The sequence below is a fragment of the Gavialis gangeticus genome, unplaced genomic scaffold (genome assembly GCF_001723915.1).
Source record: "Gavialis gangeticus isolate Ggan-Ray unplaced genomic scaffold, GavGan_comp1, whole genome shotgun sequence".
In the NCBI taxonomy this organism is placed as follows: domain Eukaryota; kingdom Metazoa; phylum Chordata; order Crocodylia; family Gavialidae; genus Gavialis; species Gavialis gangeticus.
Window position 1 is genome coordinate 117,349,807 of NW_017729025.1, and position 24,811 is coordinate 117,374,617.

Genomic DNA, 24,811 nt, shown 5'->3' on the forward strand with positions numbered 1-24,811 from the left:
GCAGAGCCAGTCTGCAGGCCCAGTTCATAAGAGGGACTGGCTCAGCACCACTCATCAGGCCCACAGGGTTTGACTTCTGTGGGTTGGGGCATTCACCCAGGAAGCAGGAGATGTGTTCTAGGCCTGCCTCATGCAGAGAGGTTTTGAACCTACAGGTTCTGACTTCCCATAGGTCAGGCAGTATATAATTTCCCTGTCCAGCTCTTCAAGTTTATCATTTATACCACTGTAAGAGATCAGAGTCTGGCCTTGAGTGTTGTTAGTTTGAACCCTTAACTAAAGTTATTATAAAGGATTTGCCCTTTGGAATAACCCTATGGATTTCCTAGAGAATCGTAACTTTTCTAGAGTTTTCTTTTTAAACTGATCTATATAATTACCAAGGAGGGATATACTTCTCTATATTCAATTTTATTTTATGTTTTAAATATCTTTGAAAAGGATCTCATTCTCTATTAACTTCTATAGATACTTAGATCAGCTTCTTAGAACTTGGATTTCTTTAGAATTCTAGTTGTTTAATCCTTAATCAATGTTTATGAGTTTTCCATAAAAAATATATTTCTGGGTATCCTGACTATGCTTTTGATTTTTTTGAAAAACTTTACTTAACATTGTAAATTGTTCAGATTTTGGCTAGTATACTTGTAAGTGAAAAGGATTTCTGCTTATTGAAAACACTAAGAAACTGTAAAATTCAAGAATAATATCTTAGAACGTAATATCTTGGAGTCTTAAATTTCAATTGTTAATTGAGACAAAGCTTCCCAGTTAAGTCCCAGTAGGCATATCTACACAAATCATTTGCAGCAGAGTAGATTAATTGGCTCCGCAGTAAATGTTGTGTACCTACATGTGCAGCCATATTAGGCTGGAGTAAATTAATTAACTCTGTAGTAGGATAGTACTTGTAAATACAAGTACTGTCCTGCTACGGCACTTTTTACTCCTCAGCAGTGCACGTATAGATGCAACCCTGGCTGGAGGAGGTATGAGGGTGCTTCAATGTGAGGGCTGCCTGTTGGATAGCCCTGCACTGGAGCACCCTTGTGCCCCTGTCAACCCGTCCACTGCATGTAGCCAGGGGAGAGCAGCCCCTGGGCTGGCAGACTGACCTCTGGAGCTAACGGCACACAACACAGCTCAGTGCACGTCGCAGGATGAAAAGGTATGTGTATAAGTGCTCTAAAAGTCTTAAGGGTACTAGTGATAAAGGGTATCCATAACATTTCTTCATGCCTTTCTGTCTCAGGTATTTCTAAGGTGCCTATCACTCCTCTGTGCATGCCTGGTCACAAATGTAATAACTGTGTTGGGCCAAACTAGTGTACAATTTCACTGAAATCAGTTGAGCTATGCTGGAACTGTATTTTGCTCACCATAGTCACAGCTGATATGCACACCCAAAGCAATATGTTTTTTGAGTGGACCAGTGTTTCCCTTTTATGTATAAGTATAGCACCTGGGAAAGTCAGTACTGTAAATGTTGAAGTTGATGGTAACCTTGCCTATGTATCTAAGAACAAAACTGAGCCCATAATGTTACATTCTGTGATCTATGTTACAGTCTATGTAGATTAAACAGCAATGTGTTTTCTTCAAAGCAAACTGCTCTCATTTTGACCTGCAGAGTATGTTGGAAGTTCAGAAAGGTGAGATGCTTGTCTCACCATGTGTAAGTGGTAAATGGAATGTGAAATTAATGGGGTTATTTTAATTTAGATAGCTTTTCTGAGCCATCTGCTACTTGGCATCAATGCTGAAAGGACTAGATTTAGTTTCCTTTCTTCGTCTATACTGATTTAATAATAAAAAAAATACAGAATTCTGTTGTGTTGAAACAGATCACTTAAACAGTACAATTCCTTTTAAAAATGTAACTAAAATAACAATTATGCAGAGAAATGAAATATGGATATTACAAGTACATTTCAGCTACAAACATAAACTGATACATGTTAGCTGAACATTTATTTGAATCACTTTATAGAGCTTATTTACGTGAGTAGAGTATTCAGAGTCAGGGCCAGAGTCATTCATCTTTTTATTTTGCACAAGAGAGGGTTTGTCTGCATAGCAACAGCATTTGTTTGGGAATGTAAGAGATTATAGGCCTGAAATCAGAGTGGTAATACACCAGGAGAGAATTTAACCCACTCTGTTGAAGTATTTTCTGTTTGGTTTGTTGCTAGACACCTTTTCTTCATGACTGAAGGGCAAATCCTAGAGAACACCTCTTGAATAAATTGCAATATCAGTTCATTGCTGGACAGCTGCTTCCGCTACTGTTAAATACAGAGAGGAGGTGGAGGATGATATATTGATGCCTAACCTCCTTTTTGGATTTTGGCCTTACACATCTGTACTATATGCAGACCCCCTGGTCAGGTCACAATGTCCTCATACTGGTATGTATGTCTGAACCACTTTTTGCATGAGAAACATAGAAAAAATATGCAGCTTCTGTTCTTTGGGCATTATGGTATAGCTAAGTGGTGTTAAAGATATGGTCTGTGGGCTGGATCTGGCCAATAAAGACTGGCTGGCAGTGCTGCCTGAGGGCATGTATGCCTCAGAACGGATGGTGGGGAAGGGCCCAGGACTGTGCTGCCACAAGGAGTGGGCCCCTCACAGCTCCCCTGTTGTCCGCTTCGAGGTGCATGTGCACCTGCTGCCAGCAATGAGCTGGGCCAGAGCTATGCAGACCCCAGTGCAGCTGCTTGCAGCCTCCCTGCCACTTGCTGTGAGCAGCCCCCACTCCATAGGCTGAGTAGCAGGGGCCTGCTCAGAGCCCGGGCCAGCTGTGGCAGGCAACCAGGAAGCTGCAAGCAGCTGCATCAGGATCCATGGAATAGGGCTGTGCAAAACAGCTATGTCTCGTTTCGATTTCAGATTCGGCCGTTTTGGAGGACAGTGACTCATTCTGGTGTTTTGGATCACCGCTCCATTTTGATTCGGCTGAGTCTGTTGTGGAGCTTCGATGCTGTTTTGGAGATTTGGATTGGCTGGGGAGAGGCAGGCAGAGCCAGGCGGCTGCAGGTTCTCCCACGGCTCCTCTAGCTGTGCCTGCCTCTCCCCCGATGGGGGGAGCCATGGGAGAAACCCCCATGGCTGTCCTGCCCGGCCCCCCCCCCCCCCCAGCCCTAGCCTAGTGTCCTGGCCAAAAAAAAAAAAAAGCCTCACACTCAAAAGCCTTACACTCACCAGTTGCAGCAGTGGCAATTTGGGGCCTCTGGGAGTTGGGGTGGCTCCTGCACTGAGCTGCAGCCCAGCACCGCTCAGCCTCAGTGGCCCCAGCTCCCAGACAGTGCACAGCACTCTGCTGAGCCATGCTGCACGTGCACCGTGGAGCAGGTGCTGTGCAGGTGCCAGGTGGAGTGGGACAATCCCTGCTGCCCCCCACTGCCCCATGCTGCATGGGGGGACTCTGCCATGAGTGCCCAGACGCCCCAGTCACCACTCCTGCAGCCAGTGAGTGCGAAGCTTTTTTTTCTTTTTTTTTAAAGTGCTGGGATGCTGAGGCCAGGCGGAGGGGCCATCAGGGACGGGGCTGGGCAGCAGGTGCAGTCGGGGTGCAGGGGCTGCTACAGGTGGTGAGTGCAGGGCTTTTTTCTTTTTTTTTTTTTAAGTGCCGGGAGTCAGGGCCGGACAGGGCATGGGGCTGGGCAGGGCAGCCATGGGGGCTTCTCCTGTGGCTCCCCCTGGCTGTGCTCAATGTTGGTTGTGCCAAGCAAAATTGGGTGCTGGTGTTGACCCCAGCCAGCAGTGGCAGCATGTTGTGATCTTACATGCAGATCTGGAGGGTTGCAGGGCTGTGCCAGACTTGTCCCAGGGGACATGGGCCCCATAATCTGCGTGCAAGTTGACAGCAGGAAGCTGTCCCTCCCCCAGACCCCTGGAATAGGAAGGGACCTCAGAGACATCTTGCAGACACTGGCCAGCTACAGATGTCAATATCAGAGCAGTCCTTTCACCCCTCTTCCTCCTCCTCTTCTTAGTTTCTTTTTCCCTGCAAGCCCGGCTCCAAAACATTTCTGAAACATTTTGGACAGTTTCATTTAGTTTTGGAGATGTTTTGGAGCCTTCCGCTTCATTTTGAATTCAGTGTTTTGGGTGCCAAAATGAGCTGAAACACCACTGAAAACAGCTGCCAAAATTTTGCACAGCCCCACCATGGAGCCCTGACCTAGCTTGTTGCTGGTGGCAGGTGCACATGCACCTTGGGGTGGATGGCAAGGGATTCATGAGGGGCCGAATCCTTGTCATGGCAGTGCAGCTCTGGACCCTTCCCCACTGCTTGCTCTGTGGTGTGCATGAACCTCCTGCTCACAAGGCAGGCTGGTGCTCCACAAACCCCAGTGCAGCCACTTGCAGCCTCCCAACTGCCCACCACAGCTGGCCCAGGCTCTGGGCAGGCCTCTGCTATCCGCCATGGAACCTGGGCTGCTCACAGCAGGGGGCAGGGAGGGTATAAGTGGCTGCACTGGGATCCATGGAGCCCTGGCCTGGCTTCTTGCCACCAGTAGGTGCTTGTGCATCTCTGAGCAGGTGTCTGGGACTACACTGAGACAATAAGGATCAGGCCTCTCACAAATCCCCCACCATCAGCCCCTGGCATCTTAAAAGTAGTTGTTGCTGGTGTTTTGGGCACTCTGCCCAAAAACGTTGCTGACCCCTAAGTACAGTATGACACAGGCATTGTAGGAATAGGACAGCTGCTACAGGGAATGAAAAACTGCTGAAGGGTAGTTCCAAAGAGGGTAGACTGTTCTCAATGGGGGCAGATAGCAGAACAAGGAGCAATGGTTTCAAATCACAGCAAGGGAAGTTTAGGTTAGATGTTAGGAAAAACTTTCTTACTAAGAGGGTAGTAAAACACTGAAACAGGTTACCAAGAGACATTGTGGACTCTCCATCCTTGGAGGTTTTTAAGACCTGAGTAGTCAAAGCCTTGGCTGGGATGATCTAGTTGTGAATGGTTCTGCTTTGAGCAGAGGATTGGACTAGATGACCTTCTGAGGTCCCTTCCAACCCTAATTTTCTATGACCAGGAAAATTCACTGGTTTCCAAGCTGTGAAAAGCTCAACTCATGCTTGACATCCTGTCATACATGCCAGATGCAACAATCCTCCAAGCCTCAAACCTGGGCTTAAGTTTGAATAGATTTTAAATTTCACTCATGCTGCTTTAGGCTGCTTGCAGGCATTTAAAAAAAAACAACAAATCATGCTTTACTGGAAGCAGCAGCACTTTACTTCATCCCGGCTCTGCAGTATCTATATAGATCAGGTTCTTTAGCATGGCTTTTTTTGTGCTTGTAACTAAAGCTGATTCAATCAGCTACTAGATAAAAGTGCCAAAACAGCCCCACTATAATGCCTGATCTATACAGACTTGAGGTGAGCTGGGTCCAACTAATGCACTACCTATTCTGGGCACATGCTGGGCTCAGCACAGGAGCACGCTGAATTTAAAGTAAAGCGCCACTTTTTTTTAAACTTCTGGAAGTAGCCATAATGTATAGTGTGCTATAGCATTGTCTGTTATCTGGTGTACAGAATTGAAATCAATCAGAAAAATAATTTGCAAAACAGAAAGCTGGATGCTTCCTTTGAAGTCTTCCCATCTCCCCTTTATGCTGTAGAATTTTTCTTTTGTTGCTTCACCAGTGGTAGGTAGAAAGAGGCACTACATAGACCCTCCTATATTGTCATCTATTTAATTGATTAAAACTTGAAATATCAGAGTCTATTTCAGTCACCAGTGAACTCGGGATAAATTGTTTTTCACTTCATAAACACTAAGACGTAGCTGCAGTGCTTATGAGCTAGCGGCTAACTTAAGAGCTAGTATTCCTAATGCTTCCACAGGTTGTCACATGAACTCAATAAACTATTAGGACTGGGCTTCATCTGTCATTTCTTTTTCCTCAGTACCAAAATGTGTTGCTATTATAGCATATTATACCAGCTGTGAAGAAGATTTTCCTAATGTTGAGCCTGAAACAGTCTTCCAGGAGTTTCAGACTATTACTCCTGGTTTTCCCTAAGGGTGCCCTGGTAAACAGTTGTTCACCGAGCCCTTGATGTACGCCCCTGATGTAGTGGTAAATCACTATTAAGTCCCCTTTCAGCCTTCTCCTTTTTAGGCTGAGAAGTCCCAGGTCCCTCAGTCTTTCCTCATATGGCTTGCTGTGCAAATCTCTGATCATACGGGCAGCCTTTCTCTGGACTCTCTCGAGCTTTACCATGTCCTTGTTGAAGTGCAGCACCCAGTAAAGGATGCAGTACTCAAGCTGTGGTCTCACCAATACCGAGCAGAGTGGAAAAATCACTTCCCTAGTTTTGCTGGAGATGCATCAACTGATGCATGCTAGGGTATTGTTTGCCCTGTTGGCTACAGCATCACCCTGCTGGCTCATATTCCTACTGTGGTCTATTATTACCCCCAGGTGCCTTTCATTCATGGTGCTTGTCTTTCTGGCATTGCCAAGCCTGTAGGTGTGTAGGGGGTTTTTGTCCCCAGGTTTGTAAAATGTTCACTTTACATTTCTTGACGTTGAACTTCATCTGATTCTGCTCCGCCCAACTTGCAAGTCTGTGTAGGTCCACCTGTATCTGCACCCTATCTTCAAGTGTGACCACGCTTCCCCATAGCTTGGTGTCATCTGTGGACTTGGCCAGTGAGCTCTTTACCCCCACATCCAAATCATTGATAAAGATGTTGAAAAGCACTAAACCAAGCACGAACCCCTGAGGGACATCACTGGCCACTTCTCACCAAGACGACACAAATCAGTTCATTAGAACTCTCTGGGTCTTACCCCGCAACCAGCTCCCTACCCATCTAACAGTTTCATGGTTAAGCCCACAGACCTTCAATTTTCTCATGAGAACATTGTGGGATACTAGATCAAAGGCCTCCTTACATGTCATCACTGCCTCCTTCCTCCATTTCTTGAAGATGGGCATAACTTTGGCCTTTTCCAGTCCTTGGGGACCTTTCCGGAGCACCACAAGTTTTGGAAAAATTTCACCAGAAGTCCTGCGATGGCTTTAGCCAGCTCCTTCAGCACCCTCGGATGAAGTTAATCTGGTCCTGCTGACTTATACATGTCTAATTTTTTCAAATGTTCACATACCAGTTCTACAGTAATAGTAGGAAGGCAGTAATTCCTACCCTGCTCCATCTGTACCCAATCTGGCATGATTTTGCCCTTGACCTGGTGAAATATGGAGGCAAAATAGTAATTCAGGAGTTCAGTTTTCTCCTGAGTGTTGGTAAGCAGCTGTCCTAAATTGCTGAGTCCCACACTCCCATTTGTTTTCCTCCTGCTCCCTATATACCTAAAGAAAGGCTTCTTGTTGTTCTTGACTCCTGTTGCTAATTTGAGTTCAGTCTCCATCTTTGCCTTTTGAATCTGTTGCCTACAGGTCCGGGCCATTGTTGTATAGTCCTCCTTGGGGCATGCCTCAAGCTTCCATTGTTTGTATACCAATTTCTTCTTTCTTAAGAGGACTATGATATCATTGTTTATCCAAAAGGGCTTCCCAGCCCTTTTGTTACCTTTCCTTCATGTGGGACTGGATTTCCTTTGTGCTTTGAGGATCGTGTCTTTAAGAAACGACCACTCTGCATGCACTCCTTTCAACTTCGGCTCCTGGTCCCACAGCCCTTTCCCTACTAGTGACCTGAGTTTGTTGAAATTCACATTTTTGAAGTCCAAAATTTCAGTCCTGTTAGCTGATTTGTCTGCCTTTATGTGTTATAGAAAAGATATACTCTTAAAAGACTGAATAAAAAATGTTTAGTACCAAAGGATATATACTCTATTGAATAAGGTTGCCTTGGTCACATCTTCTTCCCTCTTAGACAGTCCATGTCTAATGCCCAGGGAACGAGTGCATTAGCAGCTTGATCCACTGGAGAAATCCTCAGTTGTGTAGTGTGGTATAGTGTGGGGGTAGTTCAGTTAGGTTTACAGCTGCTTTATATACCCAGAATGAGACAGAGCAGCTGTAGCTCACCTGTGACTGTTGTTTGTGTTAGTAATAACACCTTTGATTGTTAAAACTGAAATAATTTTGAAGCTCTGCAAGATATTTTATCAGCTTTGTTGCTGGTAAGAATATTGCTTAATTTCTATTTAGCCTTTCTTTAGGTTTGCTGGCTCCCCTGAACTTAATTGCATACTCTTAAGCATTTTAAGTCATATTAAAGTTTATATAAAGTATGTTTTATCAAAACCTGCATTTTCAACCCAACCTAACTTACTTGATAGTGTCCTTTTAGTAGACTTTTTTTTAGTCTTTTGGTAGACTTACATCTCTACAGTATTTGAGTGCTATGATCAAAGATTTTCTGAATAAAGATGAATCTCCTTAATGATTTCAGTTTAAACCATGTGCACATACCACTAAGTTTGATTTAAAAGAAGAGCAAATAAAAAATTACCTCTGAAGTGACAAATTGCTTGTGAAAAATGATTTGTCAAAACAATGTCCAGTTAACACATACTTATGTTGGTTGGGAGCCCAGCATACATTTTTCACATAGGTTTATATTGTAATGGTTTAATATACCATGGAAGTTGAAATTAGCACACCAGTAGGTTTTTCATCTGTGATAGTTCATCATAATATCAGAATGCATACCACTCATATGCACACATTTTCATTAAGGTGCTATAGAAAAGTGTACTATTAAATACTGAATGAGACACACTAATATGTATTGAATTCAGGAACTAAGTATGGAGGCAAGGAATCAAATCAGTATATGAAATCAGGGAAATGAACCTGTGTTTGTGCACAAATTCATTCTCATGTGCTTGTGCATTTAAATAGTGTCCATAGGAATCCTTTTAATACATGTAAACTAAGGACATTGTGGGACAGGGAGGGAAGAAGTACAAAATGGTTTCTCTCAGATGATTTCCCCCCATTCTATTCTGTTCGGGTTCTGAGATGGCCCAATCACCAAAGTATCTTCCAAGAATACTTTAAAAAGTGTTCCTGTCACGTCACATGTGGTTCATTGTCTCTCATCCTTTCCCGTGTAGGAACAGCAGTTTTGTTAGTAGAGTGTTAGGATTTTTGTTAAGGGCACTCATTGCAATAAATCTTTAGTGAAGGAAAGATTGAAGAAATGCACCTTGCTCTTGGGGTTTTGCTAGAACCCTTGAGTTCCCAGCATTGTTCTTGAGGTGGCATTGCACATAAATGTGTCTTCACTTACCCTGGGCTGTGTTCTGGTGGTAATTACTAGTGCAAATGGCCTGTTCCTGTTCACCTTCCATTTTGCATTAAAAGGAAGTATGTACATTTGTTAAAGGCAATGATTCTCTCAAAAGGTTGTATCATGCCACCTTACTTTCCAACTTGTGTCATTCAAATTTGTTCAAGATATTACACAGCCTGCATGCCATGGTGCCATCAGGCCCCAAGTGTTTTTAGTAAATGAATTAAAATAATTCAAAATAAGGACTAAATAAGTACCTATAAGATAGCTTAAATTACTTTGATACAAAACCCCAAAATCCAAAGTATTGCCAATTCATAGCAGCAGAGAAATCAGGGCAGTTTGCTGTGGCTTACATAGCAAGACCAGTCTTTGAAAGAGGTTTAGTCATAAATAGGACTATTTTCATTTATATTTCAAATTTGTGTTTTATAATCTCATCCTGTATATACTTGTATAATTACATTAGAATTCACTTACAGTGGAATAGCTTTGTGAGCTAATTGAATGTAAAACCAAGCATTCATGCTTTTTAAAAATACCCTCAATCTTGGGTCCAAAGGGCGAAAAAGGGAAAATATTACTTTGCTACTGTCAGTGTACATGATTGGTTCTGATGCTGAGAACTACAGCCAGTAATAGCAGAAATGTGCCCAAGGACTGTTTCAAGAAAATTATGTCTGTTAAAAGTTTAGTTATGGAATGGGTGCAATGCCCAACCCTTTAACATTTGATTAATTACTAAAACATGTAAATAATAAATGCAGTAAAATAATAGGGAGCCCTCATTTGTATTAAGGAAGGGAAAGAAGACAAATGATCTAGGATTAAAGGGCTTTGTTACGTGTTGCAGTTTGAGCTGCTCAAATGTTGATTGGTGTTAAAGCTGGCTTGAGTTTGGACCAGTCATATCTTACGGCTAAAAACTGCCTCTGACTGTCCCCCATCTGCACAGCTGTGACTTGTCACTAGGGGGCTGGTAAACAGCAGTCTAACTAAGAGCTACAGGTGTGAGTTGCCACCATAGAGCTGGTGAGCCAGGATAACTTTATATCGCTGGTCTAGGAGGGGAGGGGGGTGTCAGAGATGGGTTGTTGGGGTTGGGAACATGAAGAAGCTAGGAGGCAAAGAATTAATGGGATGGGACAGGAAATGGGAGGTGGAGAGGAAATGGGGATGGGGAAAGGATGGTGAAATGAAGGAAGTCAGCCTCTGAAGGATAAACTAAAAATTAATAAAAAACATTTTAAAAATTTTAATAATTTGGGATTGGGGTGGGGGGTGCTGGTCATGCTTCCCAGGGTGGCTGGGAGGTGAGAGCTATGAAAAGGCACTTTTGGGAGAGCTACTGCCCCTGGCACAGGAAAGAAACCCCAGCTTATGGGCACCTGATCTGTCCCCTTAGCTTGTTTCCTCCTGACCCCCCCTAGATCCCACTCCTGGATCCATCCATGCTCTGTGACCTGGCTAGCTGGCATGTGCTCTGCAGGCTGTTTGCATGGGGTTGCACCCCTGTGGATGGGAAGGTCACTCCCCCAGGAGTAGGAGGGAGAGTTGGTGCGGTGCCAGAACTGCCCCCTTAGCAGTAGAGTTCACAGGGTAGGAAGAGCCTCCACAGACAACAGGAGGGTGGGGGAGAGGAAACTATGTCCTAGGATGTTGGATGACTGCAACTTGGGTGGCCCATCTGTGGGGAGTGGCCACGTATAAATGGAACATGAGCTTGGTAACACGAATCAGAAATTAACCTTCCCCGGAGTGGCATAACTTTAAGCACCCTAAAGCGTGCTTAAAACTAATTTCAGGTGTTAATGTCTGGAAAATCGGGGGTTAAGAGCTCCAGCATGCACCTAAAATTAATGTATAACAAGGCCCAAAAATTTGCAAACAGTACATGTTACTTGGCTTTTGTTTGATTGCCTTTTTCCTCATGAATGGCCTGCTTGCTAGGTTGGGCAATTCTCAGTGGGGCTTCTTCTTTATGTGCACTCAACAGAGAGCAGCAGTTACTATAAGTAAATAGGGTGCTTCTTCCCTTTTGGTTACATATAATAGATTAAGTTGGTTTTGTGCAGTGCAAACAGGTCTGTAGTACTGAGACTATGAATAATGTCAGTTTCCATAATTGCTAACATCTGGCTTTCCATAAATCTGTTAAATTGCATGGAAGCAGAAATAGTTTTCTATGTCATAAGTAAAGCAATTACATGGAACTGTGTAGGCAATATGGCTCTATATTCATCTGTGAAATCCTTTTAGTTTTGAACTGTTAAACCTACTCTTCTAATCTGAACTCTAATCCTGCTGCATATTATACATATGCTATTTAGGGAGGCCTTATTGTTGCAGGGAAGAAAATATTGACAATGCTTGGATCTATTAAATGTGAAATCACCAACGGCAGAGTGTATGCTGCATTTGTATATTTGTTTTCAACATAAAATACAAGTCAAGGTCTAGTGAAAGGATAAATAGCACACAGTTTTTTAAAGAATACTCTTAGTTCCTTAATGGCTAATTGGTTATCATCTTCCATTGAAACAACTAATTCCATATCCATGGCTCTGTTTATGTCATTGTTTGAGGCTTTTCTTCTTTTTTTAATACTCTGGCACCTGATAAACAATAGACCGCGAGCTTTGATTTCAAATCATAAAGTGCCTTTTATACCACGTACAATGGCCCCTTCTAGATAACCTATTTATTAAAAAAATGATGGGAAGAAAACTAATGGGGGCAAAGTGTGCACATGGAGATATATTTCTTCATGTATTTGAAATAAGGCAGAAAAATACAGTAGTGCGTAGGAAGTCTAAGGGTCAAATAATGTTGAATAAGATGTGATATGTAAATTGCATCAACCTAGGAGTAAGTCCAGCAGACTCTGTGCTCACCAGACACTCAAAGGCACAGTTCCCTCTTTGCTTCATCTTCATTCTGGGGTAGGAGAGGTAAAGGGAAGGGAGGATTAGCGATTTGCTGCTGGCCTATATTTTTGATTCAGCTGCGCTGGCCAGCAGGTTGCTTGGCATTTCCAGTCCATCCCCACCACCTGTAAATTTAAATGTGAAATAATAGCCAGTTTGAGAGGTTTGCTATCCTGGCTATGATAACTAGCTAGCTTGACCTGCATGATGGAAACTTTTTTCTCATCAATCCAGATTCTGAACATGTTTCTGATTGTTTACTCAGACCTTATGCATGTAAAACGTCTTACGTGAGTAAAATACAAAAAGTGACTTTGGAATTCAAACTACTAAGACAGGGGTAGGCAACCCCTGGCACAGGTGCCAGAGTATGGCACGCAAAGACATTTTGCTTGGCATGCGCACCTTGGGGTGGGCGGCAGGGAAGGGGCCAGGGCTGCACTGCCACAGCAAGGATCAGGCTCCTCAGAGCTTCCCCACTGTCCACCCCAGCATACCAACATCTTACAAGTCGAGGTTGCAGGTGTTTTTGGCACTCTGCCCAATAATGTTACTGACCCCTGCACTAAGATCATATGACCCACTGGAATAATTTATTCATTAGGCCCACAGACCAATCTCACATATTGGACCTAGTGTGCAGGACTGGTCCAGAGTGAGTGCCACAGGTACCCCAGACCAGCCCTCTGCAAGAACTGACATTGAGCATAGGCTACTGGTCCAGCACAAACCGCGTGCAGCGTGTGGATCCAGTGCAAGACCTAAGGGTGACATAGGGGGCCAGATGATGGGACTCTGCAGGTTGGTGTCTTTAACACCCTGCTCTAAGAAGTACCATTTGTGATGCAGTTAAAGCTCCATCTGTATCACTTGTTCAGAAGGCACCCTTTACCCCTGAAAAAAGTTAATCCAAACTTCTGACCACTTTCAGAGGTTATGGCATTTGCCACAGAAGTAGCATGGTTGCTAGCCATGTCATCTTTGGGAAATTTAACACCATAATTTCCATGTAATAATGTATATTATATTCTCCACTGCTTTTCTTAAACCTTAAGTACTATTGGTGTGTGATACTTAACTATTGCCCATTAAATAGTTGCATATTTCAACCTAGAAGTCGCTGCATTTTAAGTGGTACATTTTGTGATTCTTCTGCATAATTTGTAATATTTGTATAAATGTGTTCTTCAGAGTGAAAAATATTATATGAGATTTTACTATCTGTTCCAATTTATATTTTCATAGTTATATGTAAATATACACACACACATTAAAAAGCATTTTTATGTATTCATCCATTTATAAAATATGCTTCATCTCATCCAAATAAACTTCTCTCCCCCCCTTGATTAGGCTTTTGGTTGTTAATGTACATTATGGAAACAAGAGCTATATATTCACTTGCACTATAATTGTAAACATTTTCTTAAACAGAGCTCTGATAAAGATTTTCTAGAGAAACATAGCTGTTTTCCAGATTGACTTAGCAAAATGATTTCATGGCATTTTTTTTTAATAAAAGGAAGGGTGTTATCCTTGGGGTCCCAGGGAAATTCCCACCTGCAATAATCACCTGCCAGCAATTTCAACTCTGTGTAGCAATGCATCATATTATTTAGTAGTTAAGTAGTTCCTAAAATCACCTAGGAAAAATATTCACTTTTTCAATGGTTGGTGCTAAAATCTTTGTTGCCTTGCTGAACCTCACTTTTACTACATGATTTTGTATACTTCCAGAGCTTGAGGATTTCTTTTCTATAGAAAGTGTTCTGAAGCCTTTCCTTTTATTCTCTTCTTCTTTCCAGCTAATGGAAAGGGTAGTGATTGCTTGTCATTAGTCTGGGGAAGCTTTGATCATGCTAGGAGCTTATGAAGAATGGTGCTTTTCTATTTCAGTCTAAAACCCAGAACAGAAGGTGGCCTAATTGGCAGAGAGTCATTCTAACTGTCTGCCAGTTCCTGCTAACTAGAAGCACCTTCCCTGGCAGTTCAAGTTCATCATTGCTGTATAGCTTTACTAGGAATGTCGGCATTTACAAATGAGCATACTGTAAGTGGTTTCAAGAGTCACTAGTGGAATCATAACAGAACATAGTAATTCTGTTTTGTTTCCAACAAATACAGAATATACCAGGAGGAAGACACCCTCCAACAACCCAGGGAGACAAGCAATAACTGTTTAATAATGAATGAACAATTTGTCACTGGAAACAAATCTCCAAGAGACTATAAATTGGCTGTGTTTTGCAGATATCGATGAATGTGCCCTAAGGATCCACACCTGTTGGAATGATTCAGCCTGTGTGAACTTGGCAGGTGGTTTTGATTGTCTGTGTCCATCAGGACCATCTTGCACTGGGGATTGCCCACATGAAGGTGGCTTGAAGCGAAATGGTCAGGTGTGGACACTGAAGGAAGACAGGTGCTCTGTTTGTTCCTGTAAGGTGAGTTGTGTGTCATGTGTTTTCTTTAGATTACCTGGTCTAGTCCAATATTAGGGAATCATGGACAGTCACAAAGCCTTACCTAAGTCCCTCAGCACATACTTTTTCACTGATACAATCCTCTAGAGACTATGCTGCAGCTGTTGGGCATGTATATACACAATTACCTAACTGTCAACAAAGCTGAGCATCTAGGGTCCAGTTCATGCCTAAGACTCATCAAAATTTACAAGATGGACTTTCCTTTGTCTGTCTCACCAGAGCATGATTAAAAGACAGCTAAAAGAAGGTGTGGTGGCATCCCTAACCAAATAGATATCAGCTGAAGGGACTCAGACCCACCTGTTGTACCCCCAGTCATTCGTTCTAACCACCAGCCTCTGTAGTATTGTGTCAGGATGAGTAGTTTCAGACAACCTACTTGTTGAAGGTGTTCTGCTTTGCTTGGAATATAGATTCAGAAGAGTGGGATTTAAGCCTGACCCCTCTCATCACCATTTCCTATGCAGCAGTTCAGACAGCACTGTGCTTAACGTGCTGGTTTCTGTGAATCCTATGCTTAGGGCCCAACTCTTCCCATGCATTGTATAAAGAGAAAGGGCATGTTGCTTAGGGCTATTGATTCCACTAAGCAGCAGGATGTCTAAAAGTTGAGTTTGACAGACAGAGTGTTTCAGTGCCTCAGTCTCCCTTGTGATTTGAGCCTGTTAATATTTTCTCTAATGAGCCATCTGTGAATAAATTGAGCTCTCATTCTCATATACCTTTTAGGAAGCCAGCATAGCAGATGTGTATCTACTTAGTGCTAAAGCTTACACTGATTCAGTAAGGAATCCTGTTTTGCGTTAACAGTCCCCAACTATTGTGTGGAAGCCTAGTTTAAAGGGCATTGGGCCTTATCCTCTTAATTTATATTAAAGTAGGAGCAACTCTGAAGCCAGCGGAGTTACACCAGTGTAAAACTGTTTCGATTAAGAGAATCAGTCCCCTTGGGCCACGTTTGTGTCTTAGTTACACCTGTAATGTAGCTCCAGTCCTCCTCCATTCAAGTCAGTGATGAGACTCCCATTATTTGCAATAACAATGGTAGAAAGACTTTTTCTTGGTGTATGCAAGATGAGATTTTGGATCACTAACAATTCTTGGACATTGTGGGTAGCAGCAAATAGGAAGAAGCCAGGTAAGGCCTCTGTGTTGACACTAATATAAAAAATAAGAGCCTTGTTATCCCTACAGCGCAGTTGTCAACCAGGTTTCAGAACCAGTAGAAATTCAAGTGCCTTGCTCTATTTTAGGTTCAAATAGAAACCTTGTCAGACCAAAACCATTACTTCAAGCAGCCTCCAAGCATCCTAAACCTTTTCCCCTTGTAAGTTTGATACCCTGTTAAATATATAATATGCTGGTTGGCTTATGAAAGAATAAGAATATTTTACTGTGAAAAGAATAAACAGCTTAATATAGTACAGCTTAATATATGTGAAGACATCTGGTCTGCCTTTGTAGAATTCTAAAGATTAGTATGCTCATCTTAGCCTTGTAATTTATATCGTATTTGCCATTTTCTCATTGTAGCTATTTCTTATGCTGAATGCCTCTTATTAGTACGTGAAAATACACAGTGTGCTCATTTACTACTGTAGATATTTTTAAATGTCTGTCTCATTTTGTAGCCATCCCCATCTCTTATTTTGTTTCTTTATATCCTTGTTTTGTCCTCAGTTCCTCACACTAATTTACTATTTGCTTTTCATTTTATCTGAGAATAGTGTATGCTTGAAGGCCTGAGTTCTGGCCTCCAACTTAAAGCTGTCTTACAGAGGCCTTATACTAGGAGATCCCTGTTCATCCACCTACCAGGGGATGAACAGCATAACAGCTATTTCAGCCTATTGGTTGCAATAGAAACTACTACATCTGACTATATCTTTAAAATCTCAAACCTGCCAGCTGTGACTTTACACTTTCTTTGATCATATTTGATTATTTCACAGAAACAGCTGCCTCTGCATTTCATTTTCTTGGCCTACCGTGTTTTCAGTGAAGTTGCACTGCAGCTGATGCAATTGGGGTTTTCCACACTTCCAGTGTGGGGAAAAGTAGGATAGAGCCATCTGCCAGTCCTTTAACTTGCACTTATACAAGCTTTGAAAATTTCTACTCGCTTGTCTTATCCAGAGCAAATAAATGAATGTTTTCTATGTGTGAATATTAAGTTTTTTTCCTTCTCATTATCATTGTGGAGAGAGTGGGTAAATAGGCATTGGCTGGAATCCCTTATAATTTGTATGAGATATAATATACCATCATTCTTTTTTTAAGAAAAGATATATAAAAACATAAGAATTGACATTTACTGGGTCAGACCATAGATCCAGCTTGCCCAGTATCCTGTGTCACAATGGAAGAGAGTAGATGCTGAAAGGGAGAATGAAGTGGGTATGACTAGGGGTTCTCCTCCTGCACCCCCCTTGCCTCCTCCTCTCTCACTTGCAACCTCCAGGATTTAAGTTCTCAGATTCAGAGTCTATACACCTAACTCATGCTCAGTAGCTAATAATGCGCCTTCTATCCAATCCCGTTTTGAATCTGGCTAAACTTTCAGTTTCCACATCTGGTGGCAATGAGTTCCACACTTTAATTACACACTGTTGAAAAAAGAACTTCCTTTTGTTCATTTTAAACCTACTACCTACTAGCTTCATTTTGTGATGCTTAATTCTTGTACTGCGAGAGACAGTAAATAATAAATCCCAATGTATATTCTTTTCACCATTTCCTATTTTATAAACCCTTATAACATCCCCCCCACCCCCAACATCACTTTTCTAAACTGAATAGGCCTAGCCTCTTTGGTCTCTCTTCATATGGAAGCACCTCTATACCACTAATCCTTCTTGGTGCCCTTCTCTGTACCTTCTGTAGTTCTTCTATATACTTTTTGAGGTGTGGAGACCAGAATTGGGCACAGTATTCAAGGTGTGGATGCCCCATGGATTTATAAGGAGCCATAATGATACTTTCTGTTTTGTTTACAATTCCCTTCTTCATTTGGTTTGCCTTTTTGACAGCTGCTGAGCATGGAGCTAATGTTTTTAATGAACTGTCCACAATGACTCCCAGACCTCTTTCTGCGCGGTAACACCTAATGTAGCACCCATTATAGTGTAGGTATACTTGGGGTTATTTTTGCCCAGGTGCCTCACTTTATACTTACCTACATTGAATTATATCTGCCATTTAGTTGCCCATTTGCTCAGTCGTGCCAGATCCTTCTGTAGTTCCTCACAGTCGGCCTTGGTCTTTACCACTTTGAATAATTGTGTGTCATTGGCAAAAGTGGCCAGCACGCTACTTACCCCCCTGTCCAGATCATTTATTTATTCATCAGTTACACAGCACTGGTTCCAGCACAGATCCCTGGGGGACCTGCTGTTTACCTCTTTCCATCCTGAAAATTGACTATGAATACTCACTCTGCTTTCTATTTTTACAACAATTTCTAATCCATGAGTGGGCTTTCCCTGTAATCCCATGACTACCTAATTTAGTTTAGAGCCCCTGATGGAGGACCTTGTCAAAAGCTTTTTGGAAGTTCAAATATACTGTGTCAACTGAATCCCCCCCAGTCCACCCTTGTTGACAACCTCAAAGAATTCTATTGAGTTGGTAAGACATAATTTCCCTTTGACAAAGCCACGTGGATTCCTCCTCAGCAAGTCATTTTCACTCACATGCTGAACAATTCTTTTTTTTATCATTGTTTCTGCCAGTTTTCCTGGAACAGAAATTAGGCTTGCTGGCCTGTAGTTCCTTGCATCCCCTCTAGAGCCTTTTTTAAATATGGGAGTCACGTTGGCAGCCCTCCAGCCCTCTGGTACTGACACTGTTTTTATGATAGGTTGCATACTACAGTTAGGAGTTCAGCAATTTACAATCTGAGCTCCTTAAGGATCCTAGGGTGAATGCCATCAGGTCCTGGTGATTTGCTACTGTTTAGTTTCTCAATTTCCTCTACGACCTCCTCTATTGAAACCTCAATTTGGGTCAGTTCCACTGACTTGTCCCTGGAGAGGAGTGGACCAAGTGAGAAGACAGATGCAAAGAATACATTTAGTTTCTCAGCAATGGCTCTGACATCCTTGAGCACTTCTTTTACACCCTGATCATCTGAAGGCCCAACTGGTTCCTAATGTACTGAAATAATTTTTTATTGTCATCTTTTGTGTGTCTAGTAAGTTTCTCCTCAAATTCTCTCTTAGCTTATCTTATTACAGTTTTACACTTGCTTTGCTATGTTTATGCTCTTTTTATTTTTTACATTAGGATTTGACTTCTACATTTTGAAAGAAACCTTGTTTCTGCTTATTGCCTCTGCAACTGTGCTATTAAACCATCCTGGCTTTCTTTTGGTTCACTTTTCTTTTCTTTTTTTATTTGCAGTATCCATTTGCTCTCTGACTCCAATATGGTGTTCTTAAGCAGTTCCCATGCTTCCTGCAAGTTCCTCACCTCTTTTAACTTCTAACTAGCTTCCTCATTTTGATGTAATCTTCCTTTTTAAAGTTAAAGGATGTTAACCATGTCTATATGAAATGCTGGCTGAGCAGCTGTTAGTGCCCAATCATTTAGTACTAGTATACACAAGTACTAAATGACTGTGCATATTACTGTGGAGTAGCATCACCAAATGGCTTTCAGGTGATGCTGACTATGCAGTAGCTTGTTACTACTGCACAGTAGTGTTGCTTCATGCAGCGCAACGCTAGTAATGAGCTACTGTGCAGTTAGCATCTCTTATAGACGCACCCACTGTGTAGATATGTCTCCCCTCCTACACGGATGTCAAACCCAGTTGCCTTGTGGTTACTATTGCCAAATGACTCAGTGACACTGACCCTTTTCACCAAATCCTGTGAACTGTTTAAGACTAGGTCAAGAATGGCCTGTCTTCTTGTAAGTTCCAGAACTAACTGCTCCAGGAAGCAATCTTTTATAACATTTAAAAATTTGGTCTCAGCATCTCAGCATGATGTTAGATTGACCCAGTCTTATTTGTGGATAGTTGAAGTCCCCCATTATTACTGTGTTTTCTGCTGTCACCACTTCTCAACTCCTTTAGCATTTCTAGCTCATTGCTGCCATCCCGGTCTGGAGGTCAGTAGTATATCCCTAGATGTACTTTTTCTATTGAAACCCAAGATTTCTATCCACAAAGACTCTATGATACCACTCTCATCAGTTGAAAAATCTGCCCTATTTGATTTGATGCAGTCTTTGATATAGAGTGCCATTCCCGCCCCCCAATATGACCTACTCTGTCATTCCTGTATAATTTGTATCCTGGTATTACAGTATCCCATCGTTTATCCTCATTCCACCATGTTTTATAGTTACCTATTGCATCAGTATCATTATTTACTGCTAAGCATTCAAGTTCCCCCCCACCTTTGATCTTAGACTTCTAGTGTTAGTATGAAAGCATGTGTACTATTTGTTGTTGACTAATTGCTTACTTCTGTGTGACCTTTTACTCATTAAAGGTATTTGCTTGTGCTTGTCTTCACCCTGTTTCTTATCCCCATTTTTATGGGGATGTGTCACTATGAACTGTGTGCTGGTCTGCACCTGTTGGCACCTATCTGTTAATGATTTGAACATGTTGTCAGTAAAGAACTGTGAGAATTATATATAACTGTGAGAATTATGACATTGATTTCAGTGAAACAGATAACCTTACTCACATGTTGTAGGATTTTACTCCTCAAGTGGTTCCACTGATTTAGGAGGAGTTATTTATGGAGTAAGCTATTATCCAACGTAAGTAATGATATTAGTGTCAGCAAGATTGGGCCGTATGGTAACATAGCAGTTTTTAAGTAAAAATCAAGGAATTGTTGTAACACTTCAGCAGACATATATTATATTGGATAATCTCTAGCCATAGTGGTATCTGTTCCCAACAACTTTTACAGTAATATTAAAATTCCTAAATCTTAAGTATGGGAGTGCATTAATTAAGAATCTAGCCTAAAGTAGATTTGCTCTGCATTCTTTAAGAATGCTTCTAAATTCTCATGAGAATTGGTATACTGGACTGACAGAGAATTGCATTTTTAAACTTGTTTTTTGTAATTCCACCTATTGTGCATAAAGCAGGCCTGGCTGAATGTATATTTTCGAAAACATTCTTCAAATCAGATCATCCTGCATTCCCTTTAAAGAGAGAGAATATGCAATTCTCACAAATGAGGAGCAAAAGGACATCCCTGGCAGAATTGCAGTGTGGTAGTTAGATTCCAGAAGGATCTGAATGCCATTCATGGTTCTCCCATTAATTTTGTGGGACCTGCAAACCGGTCTTGTGTTACATTTCTGTCAGTTTGGGAAATAGTGTTTCCCAAACTCACAGAAGCAGAGTGTAAAACTCAGTTAACTAAGTTTGTGAGCCATGTAAGGTACATGTATTGCAGGCACTTCAATCTGGATATGCATCTGTATGTGTATCTCCAAGTGTTTATTAGTGTATATTTTGCATACCCACTTTTTCTCAAAAATAACACCCCCCCCCCCCAAAAAAAATTGGGGTGCGTGTCTTAAGCAGGGAAGCTGATTTTTCTGCCAAATAAAATCACCTTGCTTTGATTCCAGAGGTGGCATTTCTATTCAGATAGCTGAGGGAGTCAGTTGATTTAATGGCTCGTTGTTCTTCATTCCATAGATGTAAATGATCACCTCTCCTTTTAATGGTCTTGATGGTCCACAAATCAAGCTTACCTTTTCTGGCAGCTTTTCAGTCTGCTAGCTGTTCCTGGTCTCTCTGCTCTTATTTCTGTTTGCAAACTTTTTAGGTCTTTTCAGAATCATAGATCCACACATGGAGACCAATCCACAGCTGCTAGGGTTTCAGCATTTGGTTAAGCAGGAAGGGGAGTGTAAGTGAGCTGAACATTAGGTGTTGTCCCTGTTCTGTGCAGACATGACTTCTTTTTCTTCATTCTGCCTTACCAAAGTGCATGCCTTTATTGGGGGGGAGTAGTATGTGAGGAAACAAGATACTATTCCATCGAAAGGAAAACAAGTTCTTTGTTCATATAAAGCAAGTTTTTTGTTTGTTTTTTTTTTTAAAACCGCCGACATTCACATAGGGATAGTATTCCAGAGAAGCAAGTAAGGCGATGCAGTGAAAGAGGCTCTGTCTCGCTATAGCATATGGATCAAAATAATTTTTGCAGGAAGTGGAATAAGGAAGGTTGTAGACAAATCACAGATGCTTAAAGAATAGAGAGAGAAGCAGTACATTATGATTATCAAAAGGTCTCCAGCAGAAATATCAGGCACTGTCATTGTTCTGAAATATATAGAGTGAAGGCAATGTAAAAGGTTAGTTACTCTCCAGAGGTAAACAGTGCAGGAGCAGCGAGTAGCACAAAAGCACCACTGCTGTCACCAAGTGAAAAGGGGAATTTTTTTAATGATCTTCAAGCAGAGGATGCAAATCTAAACAGGATGGACAGGTTATTCCTAGCAGTTATTAACTAGAACTCTAGTGCTCAGGTGGCAGTTTTTGATTGAGTGACACCAAGGCACCTAGACAGCACAAGGATCTCCTAAGTTTGTGGTACTAGTCATTTGGTGTGAACATTCGGGCTGGGTTGTAACTTTAAAATTTTCCCTGATTAATGGACTGGATATAGTAATACCACTCTACCCTGAAAGTTAATTTTCCCTCAGAAAGTCATAATTCTGCATCCTTGGAGTTTAATAGTTCTTATTCTGCTGTCCATATACTATTTTAAGGGAGCATTTTATTCCCTACCATCCATGCTACCCTGGGTAGCTAGTGGACCCAGAGTTTCTCATTCTCCTCTCCCTACCACTTGCTCAATAGAGAGTGATGCAAAGAGACCCTGTTCTCTTCTACATAGCTGGACTCACAAGTTGAGATCAGCAAGTAAGGATAAACTTAAATTCTTCCATCTAGCCATTTGCCTTGATGAAAATTGGTTGAGTCTTTCTTAGGGATTTTGTGCTTACTACCTTTCCATGTTTTGTTTCCTGTTTATTTTTTGTTGCAAGAAACAATGAGCAATTTTAAGTATTACCACAATCATCTGTAATAAGCAAATCAATTCAGGAATATTATGAAACACCTGCAGTGTCATTAGGAAATATGAGCATTATAATTTCATGCTGCTGGTCTGCATGTTCCTGTTTTGTGTGTGATGTTATATTCTATTTTATTTTATGTTAATAATTCTGATCTAAGCAACTCATGACACAACTTACTGTTATTTTGGATCTATAATGTATTTTGTCAGCATATGGACAGATAATTCTCATTTTGAATTGCCCTTTAAACACATTATTAGGGTTCATGTAAAAACATCTAATTAGTTATGGTTATAATAACAAGTTGTATTGTCCCTTTTCTCGCAAGAGCGATAGGTTACTGTGGCGGTATTGAAGAATTTTGGTATTGTGCCTTACCTCATTTATAGCCCTAAAGCCTCTGTTTTTGTTTCAGCCCTGGCCCTGGCACTGATTGAAATGTAAAGCAACCCCACTAAAGTTAGGGGAATGACTCAGGAATAAACTCTAAAAGAATCTGCCCCTCGTTCCTTTCTCTGCTAAGCCTCTTGTTCACACCAGAGTAAGTGTGAAACCAGTAAATGATGATAACATCTAAAAACTTAAGCCAAAATAATAATAAAAACCCTTTTCAGTAACTCATTATAAACTGTGATTTTGGTTGCCTCGTCTGCATGTGCAATAGCAGTGGGTTGCCTGACCTATCAGAAAGGGTATAATTTATAACACAATAATCTCCATAATTTTCATCATAAGATTTGGAATAAATTCACTTATTCCTTTTGTACCAGCTGAATATATCCTTCCTTTTTTACATGCAGATGCAATTTCTATGTTTAGCCATGACCATTCTGATTAACTGTTTTAACTGAGTACCAAGTTCTGTACTGGCTAGGAACAGAAATTACACATAAACCAGTATAAGGGATAGGAAACCAGTTTAAATCTGAACACAACAGAAGTTCAGTGCATATAAACTGCTTTCTAAATGGCCAAAACTGATTTAAGATAAACCTGGATGGATGGAGTATCAGATTTAACTGATTTAGGCTAAATTGGTTTATTGAACTTCTGTCCCAGATTCCCTCCAGATTCAAGTTAACTCCAGCATCCCAGGATGCTTTGTACCTCCCCGGAACCTCCCCCACCACCATCCAGGGTGAGTGGGCCACCCTTGGCCCAAGCTGTCTGCTCCAGCTAGGGTTGTCAACCCTTCAGGATTGCCCTGGAGTCTCCAGGAATTAGATATAAATCTCCAGGAGACTGCTGAGAGTCACCCGGGAGATCAATGATACGGCATTCATTAAAATACATATTAAATGATGAATCCACTTTATACAGTAGTCCAGTGGGTTTTTAAAATATAATAGTAGTGTGCATTTGCCTTCCGGATGTAAAGTCTACACACCGTAATCCATAACTGATGTACGCAAGCACATGGGCACATTCACATCGTGTATCATGGGCATGTTGGCATTCTGGAAACCCCCAGAATAGATTCAAAAGAGTTAGGAACCCTAGTTCCCTAAGTGCTGTACCCCCCCACCCTTGCTTCTGGCTTGAGTCACTGCAGGCATGTGGCTGCATTTCCAGTATCAAAAGTGAATGTCTTTTCACTTGCTTATCAGTTCAGTCTATGTAACTTAGACTAACCTGTGAAGATTGAATTGACTGAGCCTTGGGCTTTTTGACTGTCTGTACGTAGCCACTGGTGGTAAATTTTTAACACTTCTGGTGAGAAAACTAAAGCTCAAGGAATCTGTGAATAAAAATATATCATTAATTCAAGATTATTTTGCATGATGATACATTGTGACTAAGTAGTTTTTATCTGATGAACTCAAATATCAAATGTAGACTATAACAAGAGATAAATGCTACCTAGATGTTAGTATACAAGGAAACTAGAATGCTACCTTGATGTTGTTATATGAGGTTCCTTAGATAGCAGTGACTTTCTCTGTTTTTAATGTTATAGGTTCCTATTAAATTAATGGCACTACATGCTAAATTTTGATTTATTGAAAGTGATTTTCTTGATAATCACACAGTTATTGAAAATAAAGTGTGCAGAAAATTATTGTTCTGATACATACTAAAGAAAGAGG

General features: G+C 41.4%; 1 protein-coding gene across 1 annotated transcript in view; it reads left to right on the plus strand.

Moving 5' to 3' along the window:
- The window catches only part of NELL1 (neural EGFL like 1), a 665,093-nt gene that overhangs the window by 630,309 nt on the left and 9,973 nt on the right, over nt 1-24,811 (plus strand). The window contains exon 17 of the mRNA XM_019519959.1: nt 14,419-14,612. Within this exon, the coding sequence (XP_019375504.1) occupies nt 14,419-14,612 (194 nt within the window). The remainder of the gene's footprint in view (nt 1-14,418; nt 14,613-24,811) is intronic.